General features: G+C 38.6%; 1 protein-coding gene across 2 annotated transcripts in view; it reads right to left on the bottom strand.

Annotated features, from left to right (window-relative positions):
* efr3bb (EFR3 homolog Bb (S. cerevisiae)) overlaps positions 1–18,007 on the bottom strand; it is a 44,783-nt gene extending 26,776 nt beyond the window's left edge. The window contains exons 1-2 of one of the 2 annotated variants that reach the window (XM_036582038.1): positions 17,872–18,007; positions 17,147–17,264 (exon numbers count right to left, since the gene is read on the bottom strand). In XM_036582038.1, coding sequence (XP_036437931.1) covers positions 17,147–17,153 — 7 coding nt within the window. In that variant the 5' untranslated portion in view covers positions 17,154–17,264; positions 17,872–18,007. Of the gene's footprint in view, positions 1–11,924; positions 12,119–17,146; positions 17,265–17,871 lie in introns of those variants that run through there. The other variant, XM_036582039.1, reaches the window with a different exon arrangement.
* Positions 18,008–18,295: the final 288 nt, after the last annotated feature.

Genomic DNA, 18,295 nt, shown 5'->3' with positions numbered 1-18,295 from the left:
CACAATATATTTTGCTTGTTTGCTTGGTCTGAGTATACATGAATCAATTAGGTATTATGGTCCTAAGGGCCATCAACCAATATTGAGCAGAATTATTTATGTGAATTCTATACTGTGCCTCTCTTTATTTAAACAGGTCAAAATAGCACAGAAACAGTACAGCAGCACAAGCTTCAGCTCTATCATCCACAGATAACCTCGAGCAAAGCTATGCAGCACGTGAGTCACTGTCCCCACTGTCCCACACATGCCTTATCAATATGGAGCAGAACTGTTTCACTGATCTGATGAAGCACCCTAACAAAAGTAGAGTGGTGACTTTCAACATACCAGTATATGTAACAACTAGTAGACTGAACTACACTATGTGTGCGTGTGCAATTTGTAACTACAAACATACATGCATTCGTGAGATCCTGCTGGTGCGCATTTCCTCTTGTTCTGTGGTGCTCACAAAAACAATCTTAGTGCTCACAGCTCCTCTTCAGTCTGTTAAGCACAGCTTTATAATGATCTGTGGATACCCTGTTTATCATTTTAATAATTCAATCAGAATGCACATTTTAATTGAGTCATTTAATCGAGGACTCTATATTAATTGTGAAAGCTCTAAATCTAATCTGGCGAACCTTAAAATGGCTACTTATTATACTGCTTGGGGGATGTGGTGATATATAGTGATAGAGATAAAGATATTCAGGTACTCAGTCTCTTAGCTACGTCAGTGAGGGGAAATCTCCCATCCTGTGGGAACATCTTTTATGGACCGCTCTGCGCAAGTGTGTGTTAGTACATGGGCACACAGCCTGTATCTGCTGCTCCACTTTAACACCAAAGATAACATTTCCCCCTTCTACCTTTCATACTCACCTACTTTCCCACAACTTGTAGCTTATCTTTGGTTTAACATACAGCTCTCTCTTGGCCTGACCTACTCTCAAGCTTCTTACTGTATAGCCAGACTGAATTTCTCCAGTGTCTTTCCACAGTACAACTGAGTGACAATAACAGTTTGCAGGAGTTTCTTTTTGGACTTGCAAGGCAATAGTCACTCACATATGAACAACAAATTACACATTGCATTTCAAAACAGTATCTGTTTGGACTACTACTAAGATTTCCAAGCCTTCTTTAATAAGTTTATATAATTAGTTTGAAGCCTGTAAGTATATGAAACATTGTCAACTAATTGTGATCCATCCAATATTAAAAATCTTTTGAATGTAACAGAAAGTCAGTGATGACTAACAATATATCAGTCCTCATATCCCACAGTCCATTCTTAAAAACAAAGGTTCCTTAATGTTTCTTGGCTTGGACGTACAGCGCAAGTAAAACCTCAAGTGCGAAAGAACCTTTTCAACAAGCGTAAGTTCTTCACACTCACACATCTCATTTACCTAAATACTACATTGAAGAACCATCCTTTGAAATGATCTTTGTGGACCCAAAATTGTATCACTCATCAGGATCCTTTACGGCACTTTTAGCTTGTGTATGATTTACACTATATGGTGTTCAGATTGTATATTACTAGAGACACCTGAGACAGTAAAGAGGTTATAGAGAATGATTCTCTACAATCATATGTAATTAATGTTAATCTCGACAATCAGGTTGTTGTTAAAGATAGGGGATTTAAGTCTATCAAAAGCACAGAAATGCTGGATATACGAGAACTACATTTCTCTCAAACAGCTATCATGATATGTAATGCCTGCCAACACCTTCATGAACTCCACTTTCTGGAAGTTGTAATCCTACACTCATACTGAACTCCTTCCCTACCATGTTCTCATATCTGATATCCTGTATGTCTGCCACAGTCATTAAGTCAGCAGTATGCTTCAAACGAAAACTAACTCTTCTTTATGACTTTTAACATTAGTCATGAGTTTATCTCTTGAACCTTTCCTCTGTGATCCTAGAGCTTCTGTGTCTTCTTCCTAAGCGTGTCCTACTTTGTTGATAACTGCATCTTGGGCGGCTGACAGGAGGATGGGCTTCACTTCTGAGTCTTGGTTCCTCTCAGTGGTTCTTCCTCATGCTCTTAGGTTTTCCTGATGCAGTCTCCCTCTCCCTTTTATTAAGAAGGTTCATTTCTGCAAAGCTCCTTTGGGACAATGTCTGTTGTAAAAAGTGCTACATATCAAATACTATATTGAATTTAATTGTTCTGATAAGCACTGTGCATCCTAAACATAGTTTTTTATGATTCTATATGTATAGGCAACATTCTGCTCAAGTGAGCTTAGACATGCACATATTTTTGAAGAGTCTACGTTTAGACATTAAGTGCTTTATATAAAAACAGCAATTTTTACATTTCAAAGCTGAATAGTCACATCATGCCTCACGTATTGTGATAATATTGTATCTTAACCTTTTAATCTCTACAATCCACCTCACTCCCAGTCATCTCTCCTCTCTCTCACTCTCTCACCCTCTGCCAGGTAAGAGTGAGTGTGTTACTGCGAGTCATGCAGGTTGCTGGGTTCAGTGTAAATGGGGTTGGTGGGTGGATGACGCTGCCATGTGAGCAAGAAAAGGCTGTGATGCTGCGAGTCTGTTCCAAATCCTACAGAGGAAAATGACAGCCTCAGGAAAGCAGACAAAGCGTCTTTCCTCCGTGTCTTATTATTATCTCCCTCTCACAATTACTCCATCAGCAGAAAAAGAGACACCAACAGCAATCAACTGACTCAAGTACAAGAGACACTGAAAACAGTAATACTGAAGTTAGGGTTGTCACTGGACTTGAACTTACTGATGATAGTTCCATTTTTGGGACTTATTTGTAAGAAAAAACGGAAATTGTATCAAACATTAAAAATAATATGTGTGTATGATTACACCTCAACAATAACCAATGCAAAAAATATTATAAAATATATTACAAAACATTATATTGGAAAAAGATGAACTAGGAAGCTTTTATAAAGACATGGAAAATATAAAAACACAGCAAAAATGCATTTAAATGGATATGTCCATCAAGCTCTGTTTACAACATGCATTATCATTACGCAAACTGCCAACTAATCATTGCTAATTCATCGATAAGGCAATTCTTTTTTTCCCCACTAAGTAATCTTGACAGCCCTAAAAGAAACACAAACAGACATGACAGCCCAAGATGTTTTCTTGGAGACAACATCACAGGGACACCTCTGACCTTTAAACTGACTACCTAGCACATAAAGACAGTTTCATATGTGTGGAAGACATCTGTCCAGTGGGCAAACAACATGCTCGGCTGATCACGAAGAGCCTTAATGCTTCTCGGTTTTCGTTGAAACTGGATCTGGCACAGCTTAGCCACATGCTGCAACTGCCTGTGATCAGGGGCTCATGGACATTGGCATGTACTCTATGCAAGACATGCTGGGTCTCTAGCATACCTCAACACTGCAGTGTGCCTCCGCTCTCTCTGCATTCTTCTATAGACTAGAGTAGATTATATATAGCCCTAAAGCATGTGATGAAATACCACAGCTTTGAGGTCAAAACTAGGGCTGACCTACATAATTTAAATACTTAAGTATTTGGTTCTCTATTTAATATTTGGAAGCTTCATCTTTTCTTAAATCACAAAAATCATTGCCTAAACTACAATATAAGCATCACCAAAGGCCTTGCGATAGAACAGGCAACTGTTAATATAGGGAGAAGAAAGGGTTTTGTTTCATGTCAGAAAAGTGTATCTGTACAGCTGTCACGTCACATGGCATCAAGTGGTATGAGATGTGTGGTGATCAACTTCAGTTCTGATTTTGTAGTTAAGGTCACTTTGTAAAGCTTCCTACTGAATCTCATTCGTTTAATTTCAGCTTGTGCTTATTTTTATAGATTTTATTTGTATAGATTTTTATTCTATTTTCTATTTACATTATTAGAGCTATAAAGGCTGTGTAGGTCTAAACACATTGATATTGATTGCAGTTTTAATCAGAACAGCACATGGCCTTGATTCCAGGGCATACGGTTCTCAGTCTCTGCCTAAGGCAGGATATGGTTAGGTATTTGTCAGGGGGTTAACCTTCTGTACTCCACATTCTTCTAACAATCCTACTAAGACCTCAGTTGAGCATCAGCCGCCCTCTATTCAAAAACAGAGAAGGGGACGGGGGGCCGTTTCTGCCCTCAGACAGAAACACAGCCACTCTGTCAGCATTGATTATAATCTCAGGTTTAAAAATCAACACCATCCTAGCTGTACCACCAGGGTAAACGACAGGAAATCAATATATACAACACAACCACGTCTTTATTCTTTAAGGGGACAGGCAACAGGAGATGGCAACAGTACATGAACGACTGAACGATTGAGGTAGGAGGAATGGAAGAAAGGAAGGAAGAAAGGGAGCAAGGCAGGAAAAGAGGGAGGCAGGAAGAAAGGAACGACAGAAACAAAGAAGATGGGAGGAATGGTAGGAAAGACAGACAGAAGGAAGGGAGGAAGGTAAGAAGGAAGGAAGGAAGGAAAAAAAGAAAGACATAAGAAGGAAGGAAGAAAGGATGGAAGGACTGAAGGGTGGAAGGAATGAACGAAAGGAAGGAAGGAGGAAAAGACAAAGAAGGAAAGACGAAAGGACAAAAGAAAGGGTGGAAGGAGGAAAGGACAACTTGAGTTGGAAAAGTAGGTAAAAAGGAACTTTTTGAGCATCATGTAGAACCACATGTGGAACTTCTCAGTACACAAGTAAACAAATAACAACAGAATAAACTTTAACGTAAAAAATAAATTAGGAACTAAATGTAAACAGTAAATTGACTGATTACTAAACTGATTATTTTACAAAGTTAATGAACATCAGTGTAAGAAAAAGCATCTTAATTTCAAAAACACCCAAAGAACTACTGAGCATTTAGAGACTGTGGTTAAGGCAACCTAAAGTCACTGGTTGACTTTGACTCTTAACTACTTACATGCTCACTGGTCATTATTCCTTACAGTCACTGCAAACTCAGAGTAATAGCACCAGCTGAGCATTAAGTCCTAGTAGTAAAGTTCACTCAGTGCCCATCTTGGCAACACCACAGGGAATTACTTCCAGTCATACAAGACCAAACATCTGTTTCTTTGAATGGGGAGAGATCTACTTACTTGAAACTGAAAACATATTTGAAAATTAAAAACATATCTGAATGGTAAAAGCTGACAAAAACAGCAGAAATAGTTTGTGGCATTTGACTCAAACAACACAAGTTTTTGTGGGTTGTTCTGGTTTAGTGATACCAGCTATCCCATATTCTTCCTACTTTATAATCTCTCTGGCATTATTCAACAGATCTACTCATATAACGTTGTGCTACGAGCAATTCCGTGATATTTCAGACTTGATTTGTAACTATATCAGATTGGATTTGTTCGCTTTCTCAGCTGATATCTGATCCTGTATTTTCCGCTGACATTGGCTGACATCAGATTGGTGCTTTTCCTACTTATACTAACAGATCTACTCACTGTTAGAGGACAACAAATACATAAATACTCGACTGATCTTATTAAATTATTGACTGAGCATACAAATATCACATACATATCACCATATTCACATACTGTATAACATACGGGCTACTACTCCTTTCTTTCTCCAGTGCTTTTGCCTGCCTCTTCCTTAGTATTAATAGAACAGTAAGTATCTGTTCTTTTCACTCTCTCTCCCCAATTGTCCACTTTGGCCAGTTCTTTTGTAAAGATTTTTTTTAGGTTAATTAAACAAAGTGTAGGGATCATTGATCAGGACACATGGATATACATGGAGCCACTGCTGATGCAGGGCAAGTCAGGACACGGAACAGAAGAGCACAAGACAACAGGGGGTCAACCAAGGGCAGAGGAATTAAAAGAGATCATAGCTACTTAAGACAAAGGGCCTAAGCACGACAATGTGTACTAAGCTATCCGTCAGTCACGCTGCTTCAACGTTATCATGAGGTCTTCTAAGGACTTTCAAAGCTTAGTACAACTGATTACCTGCTTAGAATCACTGCCTGGAAATTACAGGCTCTAAACAGAAGCTTGATTATAGAGCAGGGGCTGCTTGAGTGCTGTGGGAAAAACTAGTAGGACTACATTGTTCCCAAGCTGTGATTTTCTCCCACTCTCCCACCTGGTGTTGCATATTAATATTTCTGATGTAGTTTATTTTAAGAGTCACGCAGCGACTGAGACCACAAAGTAATGAAACATGATGTGGACAAAACACCATACACCATACAATCCATGATGTAATGCGGTTACAAACTGGCCTGCCTTATTCTGACCCAAACTAATTGCCACTTTTGGATCACATGAACTCTTTGATTTATCAAAACATCCACAGAAACTTATCTGAAACTTTTGAGGTCACAGCACACAAAACTTTTGGGATTTACTAACAGACTCATTTGCATAGTGATATCAAAGTCTATGTTATTAAAGTCTATACTAGGTCTGACTGATATAAAAATAATTAGCACAACAATTTCTAGATAAAAAAACTGCAATTATCAATCATATTGCCCCTGTCAACCCCAATTATACACACGGTCTGCTGCAACTTTGGCCTTCTTTTTATTCTTTTTAGTTAATACATTTTCTTTTAACCGTTTTTATGAAAATCTTTAACAAAAACCACATATTGAATAATATTACTGAAAAAAACAACATCTTTTGAAAATGATTTCATCTGTTATTTTAATTATTACCGCAAATGTGCATTCACAAGTTTTTCCTGCAGGTGTACTCGTTTTTCAATTAAGCTGCAGCCCTACAGTCTTCTTTCAAAGACAGAAAAAACATCTATATTTTATGTGTCCGTCACATCTTTTTCCAACTTTTAAAGAGTTGGAAGTGCAGACTCAAAAGTGTGAAGAGAGAAAGTAAATTGAGCGTAAATATAGTACACGTGTAATTAAATACATTTGTAAGGTTAAAATACATGCAAATGCTCAGAAACACAAACACACACAGAGTCTGCAGTCCAAACACATTAGCTCGACTGGTCCACATCAGGCAAGCAATAAAAGAAAGGGAGGGAGGAAAGAAGGCTCTCAGAGCCCCTCAGTGCTGTTACGTAAGAGGCAGCCAGAGCCCACATTCTGCTATTTTTACATGAAAGGAGAAAAGAGCAGGAACAGGTTCAGCTGCAGCCAACTGCAGTACACATACACATCCTTACATACATACCTATGCCAGGTATTACAGCCTCATAACCCATTACACTTTCCAATAATACTGCAATAAGTCCTGTGTTGTGATGGCATTTGAGGTTCCAAATAACAGTAAGGATGGATTTTGAGTCTTTTTTGATCAGGGCAATAACCGCAAATGTATACAATCGCTGAGCACTTTATTAGGAACACTTATACACCAACTCATTCTGGGATTTTTACACACAGTCCCTACAGTTTACTCAGAATAGTGTAACAAAGAAAAATCATACTGTGATCAGCAGTTCTGCAAACGGAAAGGCCTTCTTGATGAGAGAGGTCAACAGGGAACGGCCAGACTGGTTTGAGCTAAAAGAAAAGCTACAGCAACTCAAATAACCTCTCTGTACAATTAGGGTAAGCAGAAAAGAATCTCAGACTGCACAACACGACAAACCTTGAGGCGGATGAGCTACAAAAGCAGAAAACCACGTCTGGCTCCACTTCTGTCAGCCAAGAACAGAAAGCTGAGGCTGCAGAGGGTACAGGCAGATAGTAGGGTCAGAATTTGGCACCAACAGCATGAATCCACAGACCTAACCTGCTCTATGTCAACAGTCCAGGCCTGTGGAGGTGGTGTAATGGTGTGGGGAATGTTTTCTTGGCACACTTTGGGCCTGTTAATACCAATCAATCATCACTTGAATGCCACAGAACATCTTTGGGATGTGGTGACAGGAGATTCGCAGCATGAAAGTGCACCTAAAAAATCTGCAGGAATTGCATGATGCAATCATATCAACATGGGGCAGAATCAGAAAGGACATTCCAACATCTTGTGGAACCCATGCCACAAAGAATTAAGACTTTGAGAGCAAAGGGAGGCCCTACCCAATATTAGTATAGTGTTCCCAATAAAGCGCCCTGGGAGTGTATATTGGTAGCTAATGTATGATTTTACATTAAATACTGAAACATTTTACTGACATAACATTCAGCAGTCGCAATTCATTTGATGAATGGATTGCGACTACCGTTTCTCCACAAGGGGCACTGCTTGAACTTGGTTCGGTTTTATGTGCCACATTTAAGAGAAAACCAGCAGGACCTCACAAATGCATGTCTTTTCAGAAAAATTAAACAAACAATCAGCTACCTATACTGGCCACAACAACGCATTAATTACTGGACATCATTAGCAGCCAAGAAAATCCACAGTCTCATCCCTAGTAAATATGCTCTATTTTATGGGATGATGTTATTGACACCAGTAAACACTGTATCAATATTAACATGCAGGGACATTGAGTAAGTGGACCAGGAACTCTGGCACTCATAAATAAGCATCAGCAAAATGCTGTCAGAGTGGAGAAACAGTTACTGAAGATAAGCAGCTCATAAAATTAAAAGTCTTCACGTTGTAGGGCACTCAAGAACATGCACGCGCACACACACACACACACACACACACACACACACACACACACACACACACACAACATTCAGAGGCAGACACTGAATGGATTGAGAATCCATTAACAAGGTTACACTGCCACGACATCAATTTGTTCAAGCTCTTACGGGACACACAGTCATGGAATCTCTGCCTCACTTACGCAAACACACTCATCTATCACTGAGCAGGGCTGCACAAAATATTTGTTAATCTTTATTGCGATACTGGCTTTTGTAAGACGCTAATCACTGAAGTCTACAACACACAAAAGAGCCTGTAACCAAATCACAGAGGGGCCTCAATCACCATTATCTTACTAAGTATTTTTTCTTAAATTTGTTCTTGAGAAAAGTCCTAAGACATCAGTTACTGTCAGACTCATGACATGTTCTTAAAAACTGCAGAATTATTCGCACCTTTGTGCTCGAGTGTGCACAGATTCTGTTTTTACCTAAGAACACATGCCAAAAAAGAAAACACTGGTGAATGTCAATATCTAAGTGGGATTTAAGAAGAAATCTCTTCTTAAGAACGGTTGTTGAATGAGGCTCAATGTTCTTACGGATCCAGCATGAGTGTTTCAAGGGTGTTTTGATGAACAAAAGTACTCATGTGATCCAGTAAAAGTAAACTATTTTGGACACATGATTGATTGTATAAAGCATCTTTCATGCATTGCAAGGCGTATTGCGATTGCAAAAAGAGATATGCCCATATGGAAAATGGGGCAACGCCAAAACACAATATTTTGTCTGCACATATCTGTCAATGCCGATACAGAAACATCTACCTGGACACATTACAGAGGAATTTAATATGTAGTTCTGTAGGTTTGTAAGTGCAGTAAAATGAATGAAATGCAGATATTTTACCACAGTAGCACAGCATCACTAAAACATTTTGTTCTTCCAGAATACAATAAATATTGACTATCAGTGTGAAATACTGATCAGGTATAAACATTTGTTTGATATTTGTTTTTAAGCAATTATCTGCCCATACCAATATAACTGGACCAAGCAATGATTACCGGCCTACTGAGCCAGTTTCTAAACTGAACATGAGCATGTTTGACCAAACATGAAACCCCAGGGACATTTAAATCAATACCCACCCACTCAGAGATGTATGCCAGTCCAGTGCTTGACCAATTACACCACTCAAAACACATCACAGTCAGACTAAACTAGAAACAAAACATGCCTCCACATAGAGTCAGCTAGCCTAGCTCCACTAACATGTCTGAGTCATTTCCACATCACCGTCTTGGACACACAAAGACATGAGCTAAAATAAATAAGCACTATATCCACACCAGATCCACCATGAGTCACCACACAGCACCACATTGCAATGCTCTAAACGACATGCTCTAGTCAGCATCAGGACGACACACTGTGTGGAATTAGTCCTGTCTCTATTAATATTAGTAATTGAGTAATCTTCTGGTTATTGTAATATTTTTGAGTAATCAGAATTTTTGAAAAGGCTAAACAATAATGGACATAACTGAACAATAACAAACCATGCACTGTCCTTCAGAGATTCCTAAAAGATATACTAGAAAGCCTTTCAAAAGACTTATAATATAAGTAATGTTTGGACAGGATTAATTTTACACATGGAGGTGAGGTTAATTAATTTTACCACAGGATGTCAACACAGAAAAAGAAACCCTAGTATAAATTACAGAGTGGCTATTTGATTCATGCACTGCCATCACACTAAAAAAGTTCCATATGTTCAGCTGCTCATCAGCAGAAAACATGTCCAAACATTTAATTTACCTGCCTACCTAGCTATCCTAATTGCAATATGAAGTAGCATTAGCTTGGAAATATACAGCCAACAGTCAAAAATGTCATATATAAATCACTTTTTTCCCTGTCATTTTACAAATTTTAATGTTTGCACACTTAAGGAAAGACAATATTAGCTAGTATCAGTTTGGTTTGGTGTGCAAAGAATACAAGTAGATGTGTTTGAGTCCTACATAGACAAGAAAACCAGCGAAAACTCCTCTCCCACAGAATATGAGGGAATATTTACAGACACGTCGACTCATATGAGACTAAAATGACCTGGGGTGATTTCTACGGTTTGTTTTTTAGTAAGTAAAAAGCACCAGAATATTTACTGACGCTTGAGTGTCCATAAAAATTACTGACAAGACGACTTCGGGCTCAAATCATTTAAAAAGGCCAGTAATAATAAGAAAACAATGGTGAATGCCAGAATCTAAGTGGTTTTAGTGTGCACAGATTCTGTTCTTACCTAAGAACACATCTCAGAAAGGAAAACACTGGTGAATGTCAATATCTAAGTGGGATTTAAGAAGAAATCTCTTCTTAAGAACGGTTGTTGAATGAGGCCCAATGTTCTTGCAGATCCAGCGTGAGTGTTTTTAAGGGTGTTCTGATGAACAAAAGCACTCACGTGATCCAGCAATAATTGCATTACCCAACCTCACCATGTAAAACAAATTCCATTTGAAAAGTGCTTTTAAATTAGGAGAGGAAGATAGCAAAACAAGATAGCAAAACTATATTAGCACAATACATTTTTCCAATACATGATAGATGGTGATATTTTGTTTCATCTAACAGTTTGTATAACTATAAGTACAATCATTTTTATTTAACATTTTATTTAACATACTGTACTACAGCAAATATAATCAAACAGACTCAATTATGCTCTCTTTGTAATGAAACATGCAGTTGTTCAGTGTTGTTTAGGTACTGACGATATCTGTGATATGCTCAGAAAAGCACATTGATACATAATTTTTCATGACCATAATAAACTAGTGTCATACTGCCTGCCTCTAAAATAAGATAAGATATGCACAAACTACCCTTTTTTTTTTCAAAACTCAAACCTTGAGTATCAATCATCAACAATATCAATATGATAGTTTTAAAATGAGCTATTTTTAATTAACCCACTTCACTTGAGATCTAAGAGTACTTAAGTATCTAAAAGTAGGCTATTATGAACTACTTAAACACTCTAGTACCCCACAGAAAAAACACGCAGCTAACATCATCACATCACAGATTGTCAGTAGAGTAACTGATATCCATAAATACCAATATGCTATCTCTAATAAAATGTTATATGGCAATAAAATGCACATAGCTATTCGCTGCACATTCATTGAGAAGGTAAATTTAAACGGATTTAAAATTAAATTTCATTTTTTGTTTAACAACTGTACATGGAATATATCTCGAGGCATGCGGTCAAGGAAGGTTCTTAACCTTCTCTAGCATATAGACGTGCTGTTCATCTTCTGTCTCACATTCACACACAAAACTGAAGACCTTACCGTACATGGATAGAACAGACAATAAAGACTCTCTCTCTCTTGCTCAGTCTTTGCCTGCAGCTACTCTGATGCAGCAGCGTTTGTAGCTCTATCTGTCAGAGCATAAACACAAGCCTTGAGCTCACGCAATCCAACGTGTGCAGATGGGTAAGATATGATGACCTTGGCTTTCCCTGTCTGCGCTATCAAGCACTCAGGCTTACAGAAATAATGCTGATTTTCCACACGTGAGCACACACCTCCTCTACACCAATCAGCGCTCAGGGGGAAGGGGGTTGGAAGAAAGGAGGGCGGGTGGGGGGGCGTGCTCATTCATTTCACAGACACAGAAGCTCCACCCACCTGCTGTCTCTCTCTTGCTTGCACTTGTTCACTTTTAGGAAGCATCCTAGTTTCATATTAATCATTTCTTATCCTCATTCTCCCTCAGTTTATCTTCCCTCACCCCTCCTTCTGATGCAGTGTGTCATGCACACACACTGATACACACATACACACCAAAGGAGGGTTTGTTTTTTGTTTTTTTCAGACAGCTCCTGCAGAGAGCAGTGTGATAAGCATGTCTATTTTTATATCATTTGCGATTTGGAAAAAAAGGTAACACAACATCTGCATAGAACAAACTTAAATATGACACATCTGTAGAAACTGCAATGCACTATTACCATTTATTTGCTAAAATGAATATAATGAAAAAAATTAAATTATAGCAAGGGCAACTGTTTGGGCACCCTTTCAGTTCACACTTCAGTCTTATTTTTTGTTAGGTCTTAGAGTTTATTTGACTCATTTGCCTTAAGTGTAGACAATTCCAGACTACAACAAATTATATGATCCTTCAAGTCTCTCAGGGTGCTGAGCTTACACTCAATAGCCATGTGATCAAAGCAGCTGACTGAGGGCCTGAAACAAAAGATAACTGACTCTAAAAAAGCAAGAGAAGACCATAAAAGATACTTCCTGCTTGTAATTTCCACTGTTTAAAATGTCATTAAGAAGTGGAAGCTAAAGGGAATTGCTGAAGTCAAGACAAGCTCTGGAAGACCAAGAACAATCTATGAAAAAGCTGCTCATAGACTGGTCAGGTATGCAAAGCAAAACTCCCACATCACTGCTGTGGACCTACAGGAAGATTTGACTGGAATGGGAACAGTGATGGCCTATTGTGCAGTGTCATTGGACAAACATCATCTACACAGAAGGGTCATCAGAAAGAAATCCTAAACTGTGACCTCATCACAAAAGTCAACATCTGAAGCCAATTTATCAGAGACCTTCTTCTGAGACGTCACATCTATTATAAATAGAGGCCATTCTAAAAACAGCCCATCATTTGTGTTTTACCAGTTCCAAAACAATGCGTTATCCTTAGCCTCAATGATTGCTACTTGTGATTTAATTTGTGGACTCTAGGATAGGCTCTCATAGCAATTATGAGAGTTCACAGAATAAAATATATTTCAGACAAAAACAAAGTGGACGCTGACTGTCTTGGCTGCAAACATTAATCATTTTCATATTCCATTTTTTTTTGCCTGTTCAAAAGCTACTGAAGAAAGACTGTCATCTAGTTCTGATTGCTTACAATTATTATCTTAACTCTGACTGGCCTATAAAAATGAAATACTATATATGTGGGCTGGCTGAATGAACTACAGCTGTTCTGTGTTTCAGGAAGAGGAGGGGTTTTTAGAATTCTAGAATTTTAGAATTCTCAGACTCTCTTCCCTTCCCAAAATTAAAAACCAATTCTACACTTTTCAAGTGAATGCCATATCCATCATTCAAAATGGCTAATTTAGCCAAAAGGTAATGACTTTGCATGTACACCTTATGCTAAAAGAATGTTTATAAACCTGATACGCCATATACATTTTGCTGAGTTTTCTTCTTTTACAATAGCCATGTTTTCATGCAGCCTGATAATCCGTTAATAATCCGACTAATAGCTCAATCGGAATAGAATACGTCCATGTAAACACCTCAATTGGAATAGTCTAGTCCGATTGAGGCCATTCGGAATACAATTTCTATCCGACTGAACGAGGTGGGTAATCCTGTAAATAATCCGTTAAATAGAAGAATAATAACCATGCAAACGCCTGTATCGGATTACATTTTCAATCGGAACGTGTAAGTACATTTTGTGCATGTGCGTCGCGTCATGGCAAAAGTACAAAACTCATAAACCGGTCCTGGCAAAGGTTTATAACGTTCAACATGAGGGGAGCAGAAACTGGTCTGCAGATTTCAAGTTTATGCTCTGATCTTTAAAAGACGGACGTCCAGCTTATGTGTCTCAGAACACGATGTCTTCCTCTCAGCCTTCTTTAATAAGGACATGTGAAGTGCATTTTCCTGAGTCTGACATCATTTTAAAGCAATTAAAAACTCCAGCACACCAACTGGAAACTCATCTCACTCTGACTGGACCTCATGTGATGCTCGCTGTCATGGTAATGTTTACTCTAAGTGGTACTGCACGCATGCGCGTCATTTTGGATTGGATTACTTGTAGTGAACATATAAATTTCATCAGATTGTTGAATAGAGTGTTCATATAAACACCTCAGTCTTAATCTGTAATTGGAATGTATTCATTCGGATTGGCAAAAATCTTTGCACGTAAACACAGCGAATGACACTAAAGGGAATGCAACACAGAGATATAAAAGAAACTGTAAATAGTTCTTTTACAACAATCTAAAGTGCTCAATAAATGACACACATTGCATTTATATGTCTGATGTTGCTTGGCAACACGAATGCCACTGTTTTATGTTCATTATATCATGGATACAATTCTCATCATCTATTAAGTATACTGCTTTAAATATTGCTAAACCTGAAAAGCCAAACCACAGTATGTCAAAACCACAGCATACCAGTATAGGTAATATACCGTCCAGTCCTATTTTTGGTACTTTGTAAGTTGTATCGTAATCGCAATATGTAGCAGTATAATCAAAATGTGGAATTTCAGTCATGTCCTGCAGCCCTAGAGTGGAGTGTTCAGTGCAGTCAGTGCTGTGTATGGAGTGAGAACAATGAAGTCAAGGCAGAGACAGGAGCTCTTACCACCGGCCTGGCGATGGTCCAGCAGGCTTCTACAGTCCAGTGCCAGCCTGCGGGTGGCATGGGGCTCCAGAACAGCCGTAGGCACAGGCATACCAGCTTTTACACTCACACGCAGATACTTCAAACACCAGGACGCCAACTTTCAAAATACTTTCTATGCTGACTGCACATAAAAAGCAGGCTAATTCTTTTTGACACGCCTGAAAAATGTCTTTTAGGCAGATGCCTAAATATAATAAAGGAATAAAAAGGGAATTATTTTGGTATGTAAGATGTGAGACTTACTGTAATCTTGAAATGATTCAAAACAAACTAAATAATACAAAGTGAACTGCTACTCCACAGGAACTGCTATTTAACACAGCACAAAAGAACAGACCAGACAACTCCCTTCCTAAATGAACAACAAACAGATTAGTTGGTTACCCTATTGTGAGCTAACAACAACTGTCCTGAATGGAAAACAAGAAAATAAAATTCAGAGTCAGCACCAAGCTTCAAAAACTTATCTGCTCAACCTTCCCAAGTGCACACTCTTCAGAATCATCACAGGGCCCTCTTGAAAGCACCTGAGCACCTTTCCTGAGACTAGAATCCAGTGCTATAGTTCCTCTGAAAGCTGGTCAGTTCTCTCTCAGAGCTTTAAACCATGCAGAGTATCTATAAGCATTACTCAGCCCCCTCTGTCATCCCCCTCGATCTTGCTCGCTCACTCACTCTCTCTCTCTCTGCTTAGGCAGACAATAAGAGAGGTGGGACAGTGGATGGCATTGTGTTAGTGAGATGTTTGTTAATGAGGAGAGAGAGGGAGAGTGAAAGACAGAGGCCAAACTCAGGGTTGGCCACCGAGCACTGCTAAGACGTTTAAAGACTGTTAAGGAGTCTAAACAAATTATGAGCTATTCTACTAAATCCAGCAGGCACTGGCCCACCACTCAGCTAAGCCCTGCCCCATCTCTATAGAGTCTAGTTCTATACAGCAGCAATTTAGAGCCTAAATTAATGGCCTAAATTAATGGACAGTTTTATTTTTATAGTTGTCTGCTAACATATCTATAGGATTTTCCACTGGTGTGGTTGTGTCCAGAGAGGTCAGTATACTGTGCTTTGTAAGGAATCAGAATTTAATATAGGTAAAATGGGGCTGTTTGTTAGATAATATAGTATGGGACATGAGGGTCAATGTCCTGGAATGACAAAGCCGCTAACTACAAAAAAGTACATATTGCTCATTTAAAAAGCATCAGCTACATCAATTTGAACTGAATAAACATGCTACCAAGATATTTTACATAACTGCCTTCTAGAGTCCGACTGATTAATTGTAAACAATGAAGCTAAAATGTTTATCTTGCATAAACAGGGAGATGATGCATCGCTGCATCTGAAAGCATTTAATTCATAAAACCTTTGATGAGGATAAACCACAAAATCTTATTAACAGCAGTATTACCTACATGCCACACATGTACTTTTCTGAGAAGTTTGACTTTGGACATTCGGTAATACTGTGTAGCTTGGGACATGCTTATTTTTCAGGCACATTTAGTGTGGGGATTAAAAAGATCCATTACTACAAATATGTACAGTATCGCAGAAAAATCCGTGACCACCATTCACTTACTATAAGTTTCCAAAACAGGAATTGAAAAAACTACATGACAATTTTGAGAAAATGGGTCTCCAAACAACTGTGCAAGACCTGGTAGACCATCAAAACTGGTCCCAACAGATAAACAATAGTTAAAACTCTCATCTTTCAGAGAGAGGAGAAAATCAAGCTCTACTTTTGGTTCAGATCTGAAAAAAATCAACAGGTATTTCTCTTCATTCTTCCACTCCAAAAAGACAACTCAAGGCTATAAGTCTGAAAGGATGTGTAGTGTTCAAAAGTTTACTGAGAAAATAGAAAATGTGAAAATGAAACCAAGAAGCTGCTGGTGGTTTCAGAACAATGAACTGACCACCCCAGACTCCAGAGACCTCAACATCACTGAATGTGTTTGAAATTTCTTGGATGCTGAGAAGCAGAAAATCCAACCAACTCCTAAGACGGGAGGATGGAAGGAGGAAGGATGCTTGACTCTGCAGTGCTGTCTCACACCGCAGCTGGAGACTCTTTGACCTACATTAACCCAACTTACCTGACATTATGATGTGAGAACAGGCTTCTGCTTTCACTTCAGCTCAGGGCGCTGCCCACCGTTTCTCTCTTCCTCTCCGGTTCACTCACAACAGGCAAACAGCAGGCCGACACAAGGCCTACGACGAAAAGACAGACAAATGATCTCGGTCTGCACTAAATTTAACACTTTCATATCGTGGGTTTCATACATCGTTAGTTTTTAACACACAATCACAACCCACAGTCGCTTCCTCAATTAACTGCAACGTTAAATAGCTAGCTAAGTTAACACGGACCTGATGTTGGCTTCTTTTTGACAAATTATCCGTTCCACCTTAAATTCCGAAGAAGTTACATTCTGGTGCCTCATAGACGGAACGTAACTGCTGGACCATTTAAGGCGGAATGAAACAACTTCAGGCTGGTTCAGTCAGCTAGCTAGCTAAACAAGAAGGCTAGCTCTCTTCCCATGGGGTTACATGCTAGCTAGTTAATCGACAGTTTCAGAAAAACAGGCAGATAAAGCGTCTTTTCGTAGTTTTATATTAGCTAATCTATTAATACTCATGTCTGTGCTGAATGTTGTTCATTAACTCCAGACCCTCCTTTCTAGCTAGTTAGCTAACTAGCTAACGTTGCCAGCTAGTTATCCTGTTTGATCTGCAGTAACGTTACTGTCTGAAAAAACAACCGCTTAGGTTGGGTCAGCTACCAGAATATCTGTAAAAGTGGACATTTTCTCACCCCTAGTGTCCCACACCATGACACAGAAGCAGCCCTCACATTTTCTTGTGCGCTAACGTGGACATGGTGTCCGGTCTGAAGCTGGTGAGTGCTGTGTGTCCACTGCTGTTCTGTAGAGACGCTCTCACTGGTTTGTTTACATACAGGGATTTGCTCAGATCTGCAGCTCTGTACTTGTGTTAGCGGAAAATGACTGTGCTGTGATATTTTTGATATTGTGGGTGAAAAAAAACTATAAAAAGCTATGAATTTGTTCACTTTTAATTTTATTTTATTTTTAAATTATTATTGTTTTGAATTCATCGTTTGAAAAAATAAACTACTATAATATATAATAATTTTATGATACTTTGTGTTCTTTAAATGTTGTTTTCTGTTTTTTTGCTATGTAGTTTTTAAAGTACATTTCAAAGTACTTTCAGCT

This window comes from Colossoma macropomum, unplaced genomic scaffold (genome assembly GCF_904425465.1).
Source record: "Colossoma macropomum unplaced genomic scaffold, Colossoma_macropomum, whole genome shotgun sequence".
NCBI lineage: Eukaryota > Metazoa > Chordata > Actinopteri > Characiformes > Serrasalmidae > Colossoma > Colossoma macropomum.
The sequence above is the reverse complement of the archived record's forward strand: the minus strand, read 5'-3'. Positions and strand labels throughout refer to the sequence as shown.